At 48.8% G+C, this 18,080-nt stretch overlaps 1 protein-coding gene across 1 annotated transcript in view; it reads left to right on the top strand.

Moving 5' to 3' along the window:
* Window positions 1–1,777: 1,777 nt before the first annotated feature.
* Window positions 1,778–18,080, top strand: part of CLCN7 (chloride voltage-gated channel 7) — an 18,219-nt gene continuing 1,916 nt past the window's right edge. The window contains exons 1-24 of the mRNA XM_042438172.1: window positions 1,778–2,005; window positions 4,704–4,775; window positions 5,205–5,276; window positions 5,830–5,895; window positions 6,538–6,670; window positions 7,283–7,392; window positions 7,708–7,788; window positions 8,317–8,379; window positions 8,814–8,897; window positions 9,572–9,665; window positions 10,122–10,186; window positions 10,605–10,721; window positions 10,818–10,872; window positions 11,284–11,344; window positions 12,906–13,044; window positions 13,358–13,451; window positions 14,968–15,137; window positions 15,327–15,378; window positions 15,494–15,621; window positions 15,816–15,901; window positions 16,430–16,562; window positions 17,051–17,110; window positions 17,291–17,467; window positions 17,964–18,044. Of these exons, the coding sequence (XP_042294106.1) occupies window positions 1,856–2,005; window positions 4,704–4,775; window positions 5,205–5,276; window positions 5,830–5,895; window positions 6,538–6,670; window positions 7,283–7,392; window positions 7,708–7,788; window positions 8,317–8,379; window positions 8,814–8,897; window positions 9,572–9,665; window positions 10,122–10,186; window positions 10,605–10,721; window positions 10,818–10,872; window positions 11,284–11,344; window positions 12,906–13,044; window positions 13,358–13,451; window positions 14,968–15,137; window positions 15,327–15,378; window positions 15,494–15,621; window positions 15,816–15,901; window positions 16,430–16,562; window positions 17,051–17,110; window positions 17,291–17,467; window positions 17,964–18,044 (2,343 nt within the window). The 5' untranslated portion in view covers window positions 1,778–1,855. The remainder of the gene's footprint in view (window positions 2,006–4,703; window positions 4,776–5,204; window positions 5,277–5,829; window positions 5,896–6,537; window positions 6,671–7,282; window positions 7,393–7,707; window positions 7,789–8,316; window positions 8,380–8,813; window positions 8,898–9,571; window positions 9,666–10,121; window positions 10,187–10,604; window positions 10,722–10,817; window positions 10,873–11,283; window positions 11,345–12,905; window positions 13,045–13,357; window positions 13,452–14,967; window positions 15,138–15,326; window positions 15,379–15,493; window positions 15,622–15,815; window positions 15,902–16,429; window positions 16,563–17,050; window positions 17,111–17,290; window positions 17,468–17,963; window positions 18,045–18,080) is intronic.

Raw genomic sequence — 18,080 nt, 5'->3', positions numbered from 1 at the left:
TGTACAATGGGGTATTATTATTATTATTATTATTATTATTATTATTATTATTATTATTATTATTATTATTACAGTGGTCCCTTGGTCTCCACGCTTGGTTCCAGGACCCTTGCTGTGGATATTATGTCCCATTCAATTCAATGCCTAGCAAAATGGTGACCCTTATATAAAACAGCAAAATCAAGGTTTGCTATTTGGGATTTGTACTTTTAAAAATATATTTTCAAGCCACAAATGCTTCAATCCATGAATAAAAATGTCTGTGGATAAGGAGGGCTGACTAGATATAATTGGACTCCAATTCCCAGAATCCCCCAGCCAGCTGTGCTCTGCAGGATTCTGGGAGATGGAGTGCAACCCCGTCATCCTGCCTCCAAGCTCTGACTTGCAGCATTTGGGAGCCATTTGCTTTTTTAAAAGTAACTCCTTTCCTGTTTCACACTTTCATCTTTGGGAAATAATGCTGTTCCTTGCAACAAAAGCTAAATGAACTTGTTTCAGTAACTGCAGCCCTGTTTATCCTTTCCCCTTTTTTGTTGTCGCTGTTTAAAAATAACACTTCTTAGGATTTTGTGAGGCGAAAGCGTAAGATGCGGACATTTGCTGGAAACGATGCATTCCTCAAAATGCCAAAAAGCAAGCTTTGGAGATATATAACCCGGGAGAAGGAAGGCAATTTTAGTACCTCAATAAAGTAACTCTATTCCTAACCCGTGACTTCATTGCACCCTTATTTTGTCCTGCGTCATGAAGGGAGAAAGACTGGAGGCCTCTTGATCCGGTTTGCTTTCTGGCTTCCCAGAGGTCAGGAGGGAAAGGAGGCCACGCCGACCCTTGAAGGCGGGCCACGTGGCTGGAAAGGAAGAGGCCGGGATGGAAAGACCAGCAGCCACGATGCTGAGGATGATGGGGCATGAGACCCTGAGTCATCCATCTGGTCTGTTCTTGCACTGCATTTTCAAATGTGCTTTTCCTGATTCCTCCCTGCCTTTTTGCAGACTTCCAGGGAGACTGTTGGAGAGGAGAAAGGAAGCAGGAATCGATGGCAACCCAGGAGAGGGCTAGGAAGAGAGAGGAGTAAGAAGTCAGGATAGAGTGGGCCCTTGGTATCCGCTGGGGTTGGGTTCCAAAATCCACGGATGCTCAATCCCATTAAATATGGCGCCTTAGCCAAGAAGAGAGGCCTCCTTTCTCTTCAATGGCCAAATGGCAATGCTTCTTGGAATGTATATGCTTCAAATACTATTTTCCAGCTGCGGATGTCCAGCCCATAGAGACCGATCGGCCGGCTGGAGCATCTGCACCGATTTCGGGCCCTTTTGGCACAAGGCGGCTGTTGGAAAAGCCAAAGCAAACTACAGATCTCTTTGTTGGGGGTCCCTTCCAGTGCTTCCAAAATAAGTAGCATGGCAGAGTGGTTGGAGCACTGGACTAGTCTCTTATATCATGTGTTTGTACACATATACATATATATATATAAATTCCTGTTCTACTTGGATTTTAAGTGTTCTTTAAAGTGTTGTTTTAATGTGTTTTTATATAAATATATAAAATCACTTTAAAAAACAATTAAAAATAATGCCATTAAAACAGTAACTGTTAAAAAGGAATCCGACACAAGAAATGCAATGCAATGAAGCCTCTTCTTCCCAGCCAGGAAGGGAGGAGGAAGGCCTGGGCAAAGCTGGGGTTCTGGGTGGGAGGAGACTACAACTCCCAGCATGCACCTGGAGGGGAGGGGTCACGTGGCTGCCCTCCTCCCAGCTGTGGCCGCCGGGTCACGTGAGGAGGGCTGCCCCTGTCCCAGCAGCTGCCGGGGCTCCATCCCTCCTTCCTTCCTTCCAGGGGCGCCGCGATGTCCAACGTCTCCAAGAAGGTCTCCTGGTCCGGGAGGGAGCGGGAGAGGGACCCGGGGCCCCAGCAGGGCGAGGCCACCCCGCTCCTCCTCAACGGCAGCCGAGCAGGAGCAGGAGCAGGAGGAGGCTCCCCCCGGAGCAGGCAGCAGGTGAGCGGAGGGCTGCTCCTCCCAAGGGAGACCGAGCATGGGCAGAGTGCCCTTCCCAGCCCTGTGCCAGTCTGGCTGGTCTCTACTCTGGCAGGCCCTGAAAAGGCCCTTTTCCAAGCCCTGGGGAAGGAGGCCCTCCTAGGCAGCAGGAGCCCAGGAAGCTGCTCCCAGCCCCATGACATACAATGGGTCCGTATTAGTGCTGTTGTTGTTGTTGACTCTTTAGGCTCAGGAAAGCCCTTGGTCTCTGCGGGGCTTGGGTTCCAGGACCTGCTGCCATGGAGACCCAAATCCAGGGATGCTCAAGTCCCATGATGTACAATGGGGTATTCTTTCTTACTGTTCTGGTGGTGGTGATTATTATGGCCCTTTGGTATCCACTACTAGGGTTTGGTTCCAGGACCCTCTCTGGAGACCCAAATCCATGGATGCTCAAGTCTCATTATATGCAATGGAGTATTATTATCATCATCATCATTCTGAATATCAGGGTGGGCCCTTGGTAGCCACTGACGTTGGGGTCCCCAAATCCATGGATGCTCCAGCCCCATTCAGTGCAATGGCGCAGTAAAGAGGCATGGCCAGGCTGGCAGAGTGGTTGGAGTATTGGACTGTGACTCTGGAGGTCAGGGTTCCAATCCCTGCCATGGAAACTCATTGACTGACACACACACAAACGCTGAAGAAAGCTTGAACATACCTAGAAGGGATGACAGCAGTGGTCTTGGGGCCAAAGGGGTCTTTCTGGGGAAGGAAGGCCTTCCACAACGGAGGTGATGCAACCAAGAAGGCCCTGTTCCCATGTCGCCCCACATCTCTGGGCCTCAAAGGAAAGACCCTCCGCAGAGCTCTGTTCCTGGACTTTGCCCGGTCTCTTGCATCCCAATTTCGGCAGACTTCCAAAGGGCTGTTGCTTCTGCAAATACAAGATGTTGACACTCACAACAGCCTCCTTGACTGCCTCCAATTTGGCCCTTAATTCAAAGCGCTTGACCGGCTTCCCTTCGGAGAGGAGAGCCATGGCGCCTGGGACCGCAAAGACCCACAACTGTCCAAAGAGAGAAGCCCTCCTTGTCTTTGGGAACGTCACATGCTCCCAATGAAAAAGGGGGGTGAGCACTTCCCTGTTTGTTCAAAGCAGAGAGAGATGGCCCACGGAAATCTGGCAGAGAGGATCTTAGCAAGGCCTTTCTTGGCTGGTCTTGTGCTTTTAGGCCAGAGGGAAAGCTCTGTCCTTGGGAAAATGTGACTTCTTTGGCCCTAAAACAGTCAGAAATAAAGCCGAAAGACCCGCGCTGCAGGCCTTTTGTCCACCGCATGTGTCCACAAGTCGGAGCTTATGGCGGGTGATAACTCCTTGAGCCCTTCCTCTTGGGGTGATCTGCTCTTATGGGGTGCAACTTATTTTTTAGTGCAGCAAGGAATGGCAGGGCCCCATAGCCTCCAATGTCTGGATCTGGAAGGGACCTTGTTCCCCATTCATCCCCTGCCCTCCCACTTCCAACGCTGCTTTTCAAATGTCCCCATTTCTCTCTCCTCCCCCCACTTTTTTCCTTTGTCCTGAGTTGGTTTCCATTGCAAAACCACCAACGTTCCCAATTTAGTAGAGATATTCCCTATTAATCCCCTGCCATCCCATTTATTGTCAGCTGCATTTTCAAATGTCCCGGTTTCTCTCTCCTCCTCCAGTTTCCCCCCTTTTTCCTTCGCTTTCTTCCATTGCTGCAAACTGACTTCAAAGTGCAAAAGGAGTTTGCATTTAATAAACTCAGCAAAGAGGAGAGAAGAAAAGGGACAGAATAGTTCTTTTGCAAACGCAAACTGCTGCAGCCTTTCTTTGTTTGTGTGTTCTTCCTCATTCATAGCTTTTGCCGTTTTGAACACACCCCGATGTTTCTTGGCACATGCACCCCAGTTTGCATTTGTGAAATCTTGGAGGGCATGGGCCCTTGGTTTTTTGGGAAGGTCCGCTCAGTTGGTGCCACTTCCAGCCAGCGAGTTTCACTCCACCTTTTCCTCTTTCTCCTCCCCGATGAGCCTCTTGTGCAAGATGGGACTTGTTGGGGCTTCATTGCACAACCCACACAAAGCCATTGTGGGATTTCTTTGGACCATTGCGGCGCAGAGAGCAGAAGAAGAGAATTTAACTGGACTGCAATACGATTCCCTTGGGCATTGTGCACATTTTGTTCCCTGTTTGTGACGCTTGAATACAATTTAATGATGCACACCTTGCCACTACTTTCCAGACGACTTGCAGTAATATAAAAAATGGTGCAAAGAGCCAGCATAGCGGAGTGGTTTAAGTCTTGGAGTATGACTCTGGAGACCAGGGTTCGAATCCACACTTGGCCATGGAAACCCATAGAGTCACACTCTCTCAGCCTCAGAGGAAGGCAATTACAAACCTCCTCTGAACAAACCTTGCCATGATAGAGTCCCTATAAATCATAAAAACGAATTAAAGAGGTAAAAACAAATCAATACAATGGTGCGACACTAAGGACCAGAGCTTGGAAATGTGTCTTTTGGATTGCAGCTTCCAGTACTATAAAATGTTGAAACACGGTGCTAAATATTAAAATGCAACCACACATACTGCAGAATAAAACAAAACGGTCGGTGCAGATAGTCAAATATTCCAAGGAGATAAAGCAAGAAGAAGGGATGGTGGTGACTTGTTGCTTCTTTTCTTCAGCTCACATCATCCTCCTCTTCGTCGCGACTGGGACGCCTGAGCAACGTGGACCTCAACGATGACCACGAAACGGTATGTCCGAGAGAGTCCAGGAAAGTGGTCAAGGGGGTGCCCCAGGTGCCATGCCAGTCAGTGCCAAGGCCAGAGCTGGGCACCACTGAAGAGCCAAGCTCTGACTCTATTGGTTCATTGGGGATCTTGGTATCCGTTGAGATTTGCTTCCAGGACCCATTGTGGATTCCAAAATCCAAGGATGCTCAAGTCTCATTAAATGCAATGGCTGGTAAAATGGTGCCCCTGCTATAAAATTACCAAGTCAAGGTTTGCTTTTTGGAAATGATATATATTTTTAAAAGTATATTTTCAAGCCGCAGATGCTTGAATATGTGTTTATGGAGGACTGACTGTATTTGGTTTTAACTCAAATGGTGAATGTTTATACCCAACGCAGGGTATGCATAAGACTGAAATTAAAAATAAAGCAAACGCTGTGTCTTGCAGGAAGCGGAGGCCGCCCGTCCTTTTCCGCATGAGATCCCCCACAGCGAGAAGCTCCTCTCTCTCAAGTATGAGGTGAGACAGGAAAGGGTTTGCGTTCCTGGCGTTTGGGGAGGGATGCTTAGAATCACAGAGTATTAAACCTGGAAGGGATGCTAAGGGTCATAGACTCCAAGCCCTGTCTGCCATGCAGGAAAAACCACACTAAAGCATTCCTAAAAGGCGCCCATCCAACCTCTCCGCTCTCAAAAGAGCTCTTAGTCAAGAGGTTCTTCCTAACGTTAAGGTGGAATCTCTTGCTATTATAATCCATTGGTATGTGTTTTAATCTCTGGAGCAGCAGGAAAAAAGCTCACTGCATCTCCTGCATGTCATGTTCGTATGTCATAAGCACAACTTGCTTATAAACCCAAAAGTCCCCATTGGATCTTGGTCTGCAACAATAGAGAAATTCTCTGGCTTCTTGGTCTGCAACGTGAAAGCCGTCTCTTGCTTCCTGAGAGTTCTGGAGCAAATGTTTGCTTTGCACAAGGAAAGTTGTGCCATGGTTGCGGGGGGACAATGGCAGACCCCTGGATCTTCCTCTTCTCCCAGTAAAGGACCCCTTTTTCTTTCTCCCCATTTCCAGAGCCTGGATTATGACAACTGTGAGAACCAGCTGTTCCTGGAGGAAGAGAAGCGCATCAACCACACGGTCAGCCCCACAGTCCCAGAAATTGTGGCCCCAAAGCCTCTGGCTCTGGCATTTGGTTGCAAGCAGGGATTGGGAAGTTACTTAAGTCCCATTAAATGCAACAGTCTAGTAAAATCATCTCCCTTATTGAAAATGGCAAAATCAAGGTTTGCTTTTTGGAAGTTATATGTTTTCCAATATTTTGAAGCCATGGACACAGAGGGCCGATGGTATGGTTACTTTCCTGCCTTTCTCCCAGTTTGGGTTCATCCCATTAAACATTCACAGACAAGTAATTAAAGTTAAGAAGAAATAATGTCCTGCCTCCCAGGGTTCATTTCCTTAAACTATAACTTTTGGCTTTTCTGATGCCAGTCCCTGGAGTCCTGCTTGGGGTCTCCTGGATTCTGGAATTGCCCCAAATCTTTGTATGGATGAGGGTTAGAATCTTGCTTTGGAAATAAAAACATGCTGAGGCTTTCAGGCAGCTGAATATTATGAATCTGGTATTGAATTCAGAAGCTTTGTGGGGCAGAATGGTTAGATTTAATGTGGACATGATAATAGCTGCGTTGTGCCGCCAGACCCCTAAAGAGTTTAATTTGGGGTATGCTTTTGAGGACTCTCCATCCGACTCTGTTTTGTGATTTCCCCGTTTTGCAGGCTTTCCGGACGGTGGAGATCCGGCGCTGGGTGATCTGCGCTATGATCGGGATCCTGACCGGCCTCGTGGCTTGCTTCATCGACATTGTGGTGGAGTACATTGCCGGGATGAAGTACAAAGTGGTGAAAGGCAGTATCCTTTGGGAGACCCCCCTTTTGCCCCAAATGCCCTTTGCCTGCCCTTGGAAGACCCGTCATGGGGAGGGGGCTTCAGGGGGTCTTTTCACCTGTGTGGTCAGTTGGGCCCCAGGCAGATGGGCGTTGGAGTCCCTGTAGTCAAGTGGTCAAACGTTAACCATGGTCCAGAAAGAGTCCATTTATATTAATGACTCCTTTGCACTAGCAAGATCCAGAAGGTTTTTGAAGAACATCCTGGGGATGCTGTACTTAAGCTGCTTTAATATTGTAATAGTTTAATAATATTAATATTTATTTATTTATACCCCGCTTCTCCATTAAGATCGAGGCAGCTAACAACATTAAAGCGTTAAAATACAATAACATACAATGTCCCAGAAACCCACCCACCATTTAATACCATTTTAAGTGGTCACTTTTGTACGTTTTTAATGGGAAAAGCGGAATACAAAGAAGTATAACATCAACAGCAACAGCAGCAACAAATCTTGCCAGGAAAAGCCTGTGATAGGTTTGCCTTAGTTGGAAATGACTTGAAGGCACACAACAACCACAACCACAACCTGTCCTCCGTGATCGTTTCCCTCCTTGACCTGCTTTCCTCCAGATATCGACAAATTCACAGAGACGGGCAACTTGTCCTTTGCGCTGCTGCTCTGGACCACCCTGAATGCAAGTTTTGTGATGGTCGGTTCTGCTATTGTTGCTTTTATTGAGGTAGGGCTCTGCCTAGGCTTGGCTTCTGCAACACTGTTTTGTATTCTGTGTGTGTCATTGTGGGGGGCATCCTTCATAATGGAGGGGGGGTTCCAACCCTAAAAGGGACATGATTTCCAGCTCTCAGATAAGGGCCATCCGTTATAATCAGGGACTTTATGGCATCCTTCTGAGTGAGCGACAGAGACTCAGGTGTCAAGGGACCAAAGGACCCCATTGTGTTGTTTGGTGGGATGTCTGGCTGCTCCCCATTTTGGGCGATGGAGGCTGTCGCTTGAGACTTGGGGCCTGAGCCCGTTTCATCCATCTTTGCAGCCCGTGGCGGCCGGCAGCGGCATCCCCCAGATCAAGTGTTACCTCAACGGCGTCAAGATCCCCCACGTGGTCCGGCTGAAGGTAAGGGGCTCTGGCCCTCCGGCTGGGCAGGTTTTGGGTTTGCACCCTTTGCACCCCTCGGCCGGTAGCTTTTATTTAGCAAGCTGTGGCCCCCCAGACTCTACTCTGAAGGTCCCTAAAGCCCCCCGACTCCTGCAAGCCATGCCTCTGAGGAAGGAGGCCAAGTCTAGGAAAGCTCATGCTACCAACTTCTCCCTTTCCAACCCTTGCATCTGAGGAACTAGGCTCAAGTCTATGAAAGCTCATGGTGCAACGTCTTTTGCACATTGAATCTCAAAGGGGCTGCAAGATCCCTTTGCGTGCTGATATTCCAGACTAACATGAAGGAGGTTAGTTCTCTTCCTCCATTTCCCTTGGAATCTGTGCATAGGTTTGTTTTGCAAACATGTTTGCAGCCAGTTTCCCAGAGGCTAGGCATGGACCCTCCTGTCTTGCGTCATGCTGCTTAGTAACTGAATGAACGGCGCCAGGTTTTGCCTTGAATAGGGAACTAGGAAAGGAGCATTGCTTTTTATTCTTCTTTTGCAGACACTGGTGGTTAAAGTCTGTGGCGTGATTTTCTCTGTGGTCGGAGGCCTGGCAGTTGGAAAGGTAATGGAGGGGAGAAGGGGGAAGGAAGCCCCATTCCCGTCTTGCCTCTGGTTGTTCCTGGTTTTTTGGAAACGCATTCTGGAAAAAAGCACTTTCCACCTGGAAGATGTCCACTGCATGCTTAGATTGCCTTGCACCCAATTTCCATCTATTGCACTGCAAATGCAAAGGCCACCTTAAGTGTATGGATATTAGTGGGTTGTAGGGCTGCCATAAGTTGAAGCTGACTTTGACAACAGTAAACAACAACAACAAGGATGTTGTCCCTCTGAGTCTCCCTGGATTGGACTGAAGGCGGGTGGCCTCCAGTGTGTCTCCCTGTAAGTTGGGTCTCTGGTTCCTGAATGCAATTGCAGGGGAGAGAGTCCAGATTGTGTCTCTGCAGCCAGGTTTCCCCCTCAGTCTCCTCTGACTTCTGCTTCTCTGGTTTCCAGGAAGGCCCCATGATTCACTCCGGAGCAGTCATTGCGGCCGGCATCTCTCAAGGGCGCTCCACTTCCCTAAAGAGAGACTTCAAGGTTAGTCCTCTTTGCCCCAGGAAGGGAACCATGGCAGCTGGTTGCTCTCCATTTCCTTTTGAGGAGCTTGAACCCTGTAATTGTTTGGACTAGCAAAGGATGGGCAGCATCCTCACATCTGGGGGCTGCACCTGCTTTGCACCGGACTCCCGAACACTGCAACCATCCTTTATCCCTTCAGTCCCCTTTAGTCTCCAAAAGCACCTGAAGGTCTCATACCCTCCAGCATTTTGCAGGGGAAAAAAACCCAGGACATGTATATCAAGCAACATCAGAATGTGGGCAAAATGCTGAAAGTTATTAATGAGGAAGAACAGACAAGCTAGGAAAGAATGCAGAAGTTTGCTTTTGCCCAAACAAACTGGGGAGGGCAAGATTTCTCCTTCTCCTTTCTTCCTTGGATGAGTTAAATGAGTGCTATGATTCTAGTGCAAACTATTTTTGGGCTTTGAACTCAAGTTTGCAGCAATTGAAGTAAGCTGAGGACAAAAGTGGGAAAATAGAAGGAGGAGGAGGAAAGAGAAAGTGGGAAAGCAGAGGATTCACCAGACTTTCCTCCCAAAACTGGGACAGATGGAGGGCCTGAGGTCCACAACTGGCCCAGCTCTAATACAAAGGGTTTTGCATTGTAGGTTTGCCTGCAAAGAGCTAATGGCTTCTCTGTTTGCTTTCAGATCTTTGAATATTTCCGGAGAGACACTGAGAAACGGGATTTCGTCTCGGCCGGAGCTGCGGCTGGTGTTTCAGCCGCTTTTGGGGCTCCTGTGGGTAAATGCCTCAGTTCTCCATCTCCAGACCTCTGGGTTCAGAACGGTCTGCTGCAGTTTCTCTCTCTGCCCGGGGGATTCTGGGAGTTGCAATCCAAGCAAAGTCTCTTCCCCAGGCTTTGGGACAGGGCTGGTTCCCACAATGAAAAATAAAACAAATAGTCCAGCCTTAAAGTTGGCTAAAGAAGTGGAGGTTCTCAGTTGTATGGGAAGCTGTCTGGGAGTCCCAGTTCTGGGGAAAGAGTGGGATACAAATAAATACAACAGACAGTAAATGATAAATAAATATAATAAGTAATAAATATGGGAAGAAGGTCCCAGAAGTGGGGGCTGGGGGGGCACCAAAGATGACTTGATGGTGGGTCCTGCTGTTTTCTGTGCCGGGATTTGGAGACTTACCTGCCGTTTCCAGGAGCGTTGCTCATTGGCGTTGCTTTGCTTTTTCCTTGGACTAAAGGCGGCGTTCTGTTCAGTTTGGAGGAAGGCGCCTCTTTTTGGAACCAGTTCCTGACATGGAGAATAGTGAGTGGCACCTCCAGGATTAGCTTTGGGTTTTTGGTTTTAATTTATTTATTTATTAGGACACTAAAAATAAGACGACATCAAATCACATCTTATACACTTTTATACAACACGACATTACGTCTGATGCATCCACCTAAAGCAAAATAAAACACACCGACATCGAACATAAAACATGACTTCCGATTTCCTCCAAGACCCATTTCTTTGTCATGATTCAAGATTTTCCATTTACCCATAATAATAAATTCTTTACTTTTCTCCGTTCTTTGTCTATGAATCTTCATAAATGCTACATCAAATATATCATATATTGCTGATTTAGTTTTGTTTTTAAGCAAATGCAGGGAAGAAGAAAAGACCTTTGGCGCAATTGCTCCATAAACCTCTTTATCTCTTTCTGCTATTCTTCCTCCAGTTCTTTGCCTCCATGATCTCCACCTTCACCTTGAACTCCATTTTGAGCATCTACAAAGGCAACCCTTGGGACCTCTCCAGCCCTGGACTCATCAATTTTGGCCGCTTTGACTCCGAGGTGCGGACCTTGCTCCTCTTTCTCTCCGTCCATCCGTTCATTCGTTCTCTTCATCTTGTTTCGGTTTCTATAAGGTTTTCCAACTTTTCCTTACAGAAAATGGGGTACACGATCCAGGAGATCCCGATTTTCATCTTCATGGGGATGGTGGGTAAGGAGACCCCCTTTTAAAAAGATTTAAATTCCCAGCATCCCCAGCAGCAACTGGGGAGCTTTCCATCCAAAGAGGGATGATGGCGATGGAAGGCAGGCTCCTTGCAACCCAGTTTCTCCTCATCATTATGACTATTAATTGGGAATTTTAAGTGTGTGTCGGAGGGAAGGAGAATGGGTTTATGCGGTATTTTGTTGCATTTGTGTTGTATTTTATTCTTATCGGAAGCCGCCTTGATCCAACTGGAGAGGCGGGATATAAATGATATTTAGTATTATCGTTATTGTTAAGGGCTGGGAGCTGGACAGGGATGTGGCAGGTGACCATTTCTGACCCGATGGACATCAGGAGGTTGGAACCGACTCCCTAGTCCTTTGGACCCAGATGTTTTCTTTCCTTTGGATCCAGGTGGGGTCCTTGGAGCCCTGTTCAACGCCTTGAACTACTGGCTGACCATGTTTCGGATCAGGTAGGAGAACCTGGCAGGCGCCTGGGATGCTCAGCTGCAAAGCAAAGGGCCAGGAATTGCACAAATGCACCCACCTGCTTCTTAAAACGTCTCCAGCTCATCTTGTTGTTGTTGTTGTTGTCGCTGCTGCATGCCTTCAAGTCATTTCTGACTTAGCAGTGAACCTATTGTGGGGTTTTCTTGGCAAGTTTATTAAGAGAGGTTTTCCCATTGCCTTCCCTTGAGGAGGCTGAGAGAGTGTGACTTCTTGCCCCTTAGTGAGTTTCTGTGATTGAGCTGGGATTTGAACCCTGGTTTTCAGAGTCCAAGGCTCTAACCACTATACCACACTGTCTCTTGTACAGCCAAAACCAAACCTTTATTAATGCAAAAGAGTGTGGTGTGGTGTTGTTATTGTTGTTTTTAAGTTAAATAAGTCTGTTGAAAACACAAGTTGAAAATAGTTTCAAAACACGTTTGGAAGCATGCTTTTAAAAGATACAAACTAAACTCATCCTCTCCAAAACACCATCCGTTCTGCGTGATTTTTCACACAGAGGCAACCTAGAAATTAGGAAGGAGGCCATGTTTCTTGGACCCTGCAATAAGAGCAAGGTCCAAGACCTGCTAGGAAAAATATAGCTCCACTAGAGCCTGCTGCCCTTGGTTCATTGCACCTTTCCTGCGAGGGATACACTTATTTGTGAACTGAGTGAGTTCCAGGATGCAGACTGAGCCAGGAATCTGCAAGATCACTTTGGGCATCTCTGCTTCATACTTTTGCTAAGTCCCTCGGTCTTGTTCCCAAGGGTTGCGGAGGCGTTGCTGTTGGCGTCGGCCTTGGCTTTGCTTTTGTAGGAAGGAGACAAATCGGGACAGTTCTGCGGCCGCCCACTTTGCATGGAAGGCTGCCAGATATTTGGGGAAACAGTCGCCGCTGGGTTAGGAAAGCTTGAATCTGCTGGGGAACAAATCTCCTTTTTATAGTCCTCTTCCATAGGTTCAAAGCGGACCATTGGTGGCCCACCAAAGACTAGTCTTTGCAAATCCCTTCAGACCCACTGGATTGCCATTTCTTTCCAGCCAAGAATTCCAGAGCATTAATGAACCTCTTTCCAGAATCTTCAAGTTGCTTGAAATAAGTTTGTGGCATTTCTTGCCTTCTCTGCAACCCTTGGAGGGTCCTAGAGGTAGAAGAAGTAGGGTAGATATGTTGTATTTACCTTAAAGCAAAGGAAGTAACATGAGTAAAACATAATACAAAGTTAGCTTAAAGACAGTGGCAACTCTGTTTGCCTGGAGGACGTCAGAGTCGGACATTTAGCCGAATCTCCAACTTGGTCGCAGAGTTCATGGACCACTGAGGTTCGTTGCATTTAAAGCATGGAGAGGTTACATCTGGGGAGCTGTGAGTTTTTGCAAGAGAAAGGAAAGGAAGAGTAGCTCTGTCTGTGTGTGTTGTGCTTCTTTTTGCAAATATAACTTGCTAGAGATGGTTCCCTCTTCGGCTGGATGTTCTGCATCACCTGTGTTCCCCTCGGTTTGCTTTGGCACCAGGGTTGATTCCCGTGTTTCGCACCAGGTACATCCACCGGCCGTGCCTCCAGGTGGTCGAGGCCATGCTGGTGGGGGCTGTGACCGCGGCGGTGGCCTTTGTCATGATCTACACCTCCAGAGACTGCCAGCCCCTCCAAGGGAACAGCATGGCTTACTCCCTCCAGGTGAGAAGAGGGGCTTATGGGGTGGTCTTTGGAGGGTGTCTTCCGGACGGAGGTTCCCATGGACTGGAAGGACGTTCCTGGTGCCGTGGGGATGCCTGGCCTGGGGACAAAATGACACCTGGGCTGCATCCACACTGGAGAAACAACCCGGTTTGGCACCACTTTTGAGCATCCTGGCTCAAGGCTATGGAATTCTGGGAGTTGGAGTTTGTTGTGGGCCCAGAGCGGAGTGAAGCTAAAAATAAATTTGAGTAATTGATTGACTAAATGCAATGATGGATGACTTCTCCTTTCCCCCGAAAACACCGCTCAGCTCTTCTGCCCTGATGGCGAATACAACGCAATGGCTGCTGCGTTCTTCAACACCCCCGAAAAGAGCGTCGTCCGCCTCTTCCACGATCCCCCAGGTCAGTGGTCCCTGCCCCGTGATAGGAATGAAAGTCTAAAATTGAAAACCATTTTGAAAGCAGAGGATAAGACAATCCAGCAGGCTAAGAAAAGCTGCTTTTTGGTAAAACAGTGTTTCCCCAAACCCTGGCTGCATCTGCACTGCAGAATTAATGCAGTTTAACACTGATTTATTGCCATGGTGCAATGCAATGGGATCCTGGGATTTGCGGTTTTGTGAAATATTCAGCCTTTCTCTGTCAGAGAGACGCAGACCTCTTTCTTTGCTACCAAGCAAAGGAAGGTGGGCTTTTCTCCTCCTTTTGCAAAAGGCAGTTTGTTGCATCCTTTATCATTTTCTCCTCTTGCTCCAAAACTTGCTGGATCTTAGCCTTGCATTCCTGAAGCCTTAGCAGTTTTTGCAAGGGCTTTTTCTTCCTCTCTTATCCTTGGCTCCTCTTCTCTTAAAAGCTTTACCTGATGCTCTTGTTGCAAAGATGAGGAATAGGGGGATCTGATCCTCTTTCCTAAATTCTTCAGGCCTCGTCTAGCCTGGGATGGGTTTCCCAGATGAAGACTTAACAGCCTGTGATGTTCATTAAATATGCTGTTCAAATGCACAGAGCAAGTGCATTTCATCCAAGACAGCATCATCTCTGTGTTGTTGCTTTTTTTGGAGAGGAGATATAATCTCCAAATGAGAGGGACAGTATGGAAAGAGTCCTAGGATTTTGCCCAGGAGGTGTCGAGTTCAAATCCTGACATGGCTTTGGGACTGACTGAGTGGTCTTTTGGACCCCTGACCCTGTTTGTAGGGGAAAGAACAAAGGAGGGTTTTGGCTTTGGGTCTGTGGATCGCCTCATGAGCCGCAGATGCTTCGCCCACTCGCTTTTGGGACTCAAAAGGCAGCTGCTCTGGAAACGGTCCTAACCTTTTATAGTCTGGAAACAAAGAAAAGTGGAAAGACAGAGACCACAAAGACCCCTTTCTTTCTGTGCCTCAATCCCAATTGCTATATTGGACTCCTGGGAGTTTCCTGGATCGGGGCTTCTTTGCTCTAAGAATTTTTATGGGTTGCTGGTTTTTCACTTAGCAAACGCTGGGAGGCGAGGGACTGAAATCATCCCCATTTCCAACCTATTCATTTACTTTGCCATGTCGTCCTCTAACATATGGCATGCAGTGATGTCTTTTTGAAGGACCCACTGGCATCATGCTCAGTCTATATAAAAGGAAAAGCTTTCCAGTCTCAAATAGGGGGATCTCATAAAATAAGGGACACCTGCCAGCCCTATGAGGGACAAGATTTCTCGTCCCCAAACTAAAATATATCCCTTGCAAAAAGGGACACCTTCCAGCCCTATAAGGGACATGTTTCCCTAATCCCTAGTCTTGTTGACAAAATGGAGGGAGCTTGGCTTGGGGGAAAGCAGGGACCACAGTGAGGCATGGCTGCCCAGGGGTTTGCCCCCCAATTTGGGAAGACATGGGGCATGACACTCTCCTCCCTCCTCTTCCCTCTCTGCCACTTCCAGGCACCTATGACCCCATGACCCTGGGCATGTTCACCCTGATGTACTTCTTCCTGGCCTGCTGGACCTATGGGCTGACCGTCTCGGCCGGCGTCTTCATCCCCTCCTTGCTCATTGGGGCCGCTTGGGGACGCCTTTTTGGCATCTCCCTTTCCTATGCCACAAACAGCTGGGTAAGTCAGCCTGGCCTGGCATGCTTGGCATTTTGGGGGGACGGAGAGGTTGGAGTACCTTGGATTAAAAAAGGTTTCCCAAGATCCTTTATCTCTGTGGGATTTTGTTGGGGGGGGGGGGCTTTCCTTCGCACAGCCCTTAATGTCCTGCGGTTGTAACGTCTCCCTCTTTTACGCTGGACTTTGCAGATTTGGGCCGATCCTGGGAAGTACGCCTTGATGGGAGCCGCGGCACAGCTGGGTAAGTGAGGAAACGGCATCCCCCAAAAGCCATCTCCTCCAGCCCTGTGACCCTAGCGCAAGAGACGACGGAGCAGGCTGAGCGGTGCCAACCCAGTTTTGTCTCCCACTGCCAGGTGGGATCGTGCGCATGACGCTGAGCCTGACGGTCATCATGATGGAGGCCACGGGAAACGTCACCTACGGATTCCCCATCATGTTGGTGCTGATGACGGCAAAGATCGTGGGGGATTATTTTGTTGAGGTGAGAAGCAAGACGGTGCAGCCGAAGGAAAAGGTCTGGTTGGCTTCTGTTAGGTGTATGGAGCCCCCAAGGAGAGTCCTTCTTGGTCAGTGTGACCTTTTCTGACCTCTCTTGTGGCCTCCCTGAGGGTCACTGTGGGAAGCGGGAGAGTCCCAGGGACTGACCATTGAAAAGTCCTTTTCCTTCCATGGCAGGGCTTGTACGACATGCACATCCAGCTCCAGAGCGTCCCCTTCTTGCATTGGGAGGCTCCAGTCACCTCCCATTCCTTCACTGCCAGGTAAGACGACGAAGCCTGGCCTGGACCAAGAGCACATCCATTCCCTGTTGTTGTTGTTAACTGCCCACAAGTGCACCTCAACCCATGGCGATCCCATTGGCGAGGCATCTCCAAGCCCCTCTGTCCTCCACTTAAGTCCTGCAAATTCCTACCTGTGACCTCCTTAATGGAGTCCGTCCATTGTATGGGCTTCCCCCTTTTCTACTTACCTCTGCCTTTTCTACATTATTGTCTTTTCCAATGAGTTGTGTCTTCTCATGATGTGGCTGAAATACAGCAATTGACAGTCATCTTGGCTTCCAAGGGGATTTCTGGCCTGATCTGCTCTAGGACCCATTTTGTTTGTCCTTTTGGGCCATGCATGGGATCATCAGCACTCTTCTCCAGCTCCACATCTGCAGGAGCAAGGCTGCTGGGAGTTGCAATTCATCTGCCTCTGGAAAATCTAAATGTGGTTCCTGGGGGTTAAGAGATTAAATGTCCACATGTGGGGTGCATTCGTGTCCATTTCTCCTGCTCCGCTTCCAGGGAAGTGATGAGCACACCTGTTACCTGCCTGAGGAGGATCGAGAAGGTGGGCACCATTGTGGACGTCCTGAGCCACACCGCTTCCAACCACAACGGCTTTCCCGTCGTGGAGAACATTCCTGGGCATGACCAGGTCAGGAGGGCCATTGGGTTTTTTGGGGGGTCTTTGGAAGCTTCTTGTCCAGTGCTGTCCAGTGTGGTGACCGGCAGGTCCTTCTCCATTGGGCCAGAGATGTGTTGTTGTTGTGTGCCTTTGAGTATGGCAACCCCAGGGAGGACCTGTTATGGGGGGTTCTTAGCAAGATTTCTTTTGGGGAGGATTACTATTGCCTTCCTCTGAAGCTGAGAGAGTGTGACTTGACCAAGGTCACCTCTTGGAGTTTCCATGGCCCAGTAGGGATTCAAACCTGGCCTCCTGGAGCTCCATGAACCAGCAGCCGATGATGATGATGATGATGATATCCTATCTCTCCACACGTCTATGGCTTAGGGGCTGCCGGGTCTAGTCCAAGAGTATTGGAGCTCTCTGGCAGGGAATCCCCAGGGCTCCTCTCCAAACTACAAATCCCAGGATTTCCTCCAAGGGAGCCAGGGACTAAACTTTCCTCGTTCTTATTGCAGATGGCGGGTCTGCGGGGCCTGATCCTGCGCTCCCAGCTGATTGTGCTCCTGAAGCACAAGGTAAAGCTTTTTCCAGGGACCCCGAAAGAGATTGCGGGGTTTGTGTGTTCTTTTGCAAAAACATCTTTGCATAGAAACTTATGGGCGTTCTGCAAAACATCTCAAGGATAATCTCCTGCCCGTTTGCTTGCCCTGGTGATGCCCATTTTGTCGTTCCCCTGGCCCCCCTTCTCCCTCCAGGTCTTTGTAGAAAGGGCCAACCTGAGCCTGGTGCAGCACCGTCTGAAGCTGAAGGACTTCCGAGACGCTTATCCCCGGTTCCCCCCGATTCAGTCCATCCACGTCTCCCAGGACGAGCGGGAATGCATGATGGACCTGACCGAGTTCATGAACCCCTCGCCTTACACTGTGCCACAGGTGCAAATGTCTCGGGGGGCGGCTGGGAATAAGAAATGGCTAGCCAGAGCTTGGAGACTCTTTTGGATTGCAACTTTTTTGGATGCTGGTTTGGAGAATGGCATCCCCTCCTCCGTTCCCTTCTGATAGGAGATGCATGGTTTGGGTAGCTGAAAAGACACAGAGATGTGATGCTTGGGGTGTGGGGAGGACAGTCCCTTTTATTGTGGGGAGCAGCTGCGGGTGGACTTTCCAGTGCTCTTGGGACCCCAATCCAGTGGGCTTCAGCAAAGCCACAGGACTGCAATGGGGCTGTTTCCCAGTGTTTCCGGATGGGACTGGCCAGTTTGGAACCAGGATGTTGCTCCAGATGGGTTTCCCAGGCTGCCTTCTTTGCATATATTTGCAACTAGGGAAGGAGGGGGGATGGAGAGGGTCCCCTTGGCCACAAAGGTGGGTTTTGTAATGGTGTCCTTCTGTCCATCTGACTTGACCGGTGCCTTGCCTTGCCTTGCAGGAGGCCTCCCTGCCCAGGGTCTTCAAGCTCTTCCGGGCGCTAGGTCTGCGGCACCTTGTTGTGGTTGACAAGCACAACCAGGTGAGTGAAGGGCAGGTGGCAGCAGAATGACACATG

The sequence above is a fragment of the Sceloporus undulatus genome, chromosome 8, assembly GCF_019175285.1.
Source record: "Sceloporus undulatus isolate JIND9_A2432 ecotype Alabama chromosome 8, SceUnd_v1.1, whole genome shotgun sequence".
In the NCBI taxonomy this organism is placed as follows: domain Eukaryota; kingdom Metazoa; phylum Chordata; class Lepidosauria; order Squamata; family Phrynosomatidae; genus Sceloporus; species Sceloporus undulatus.
The sequence above is the reverse complement of the archived record's forward strand: the minus strand, read 5'-3'. Positions and strand labels throughout refer to the sequence as shown.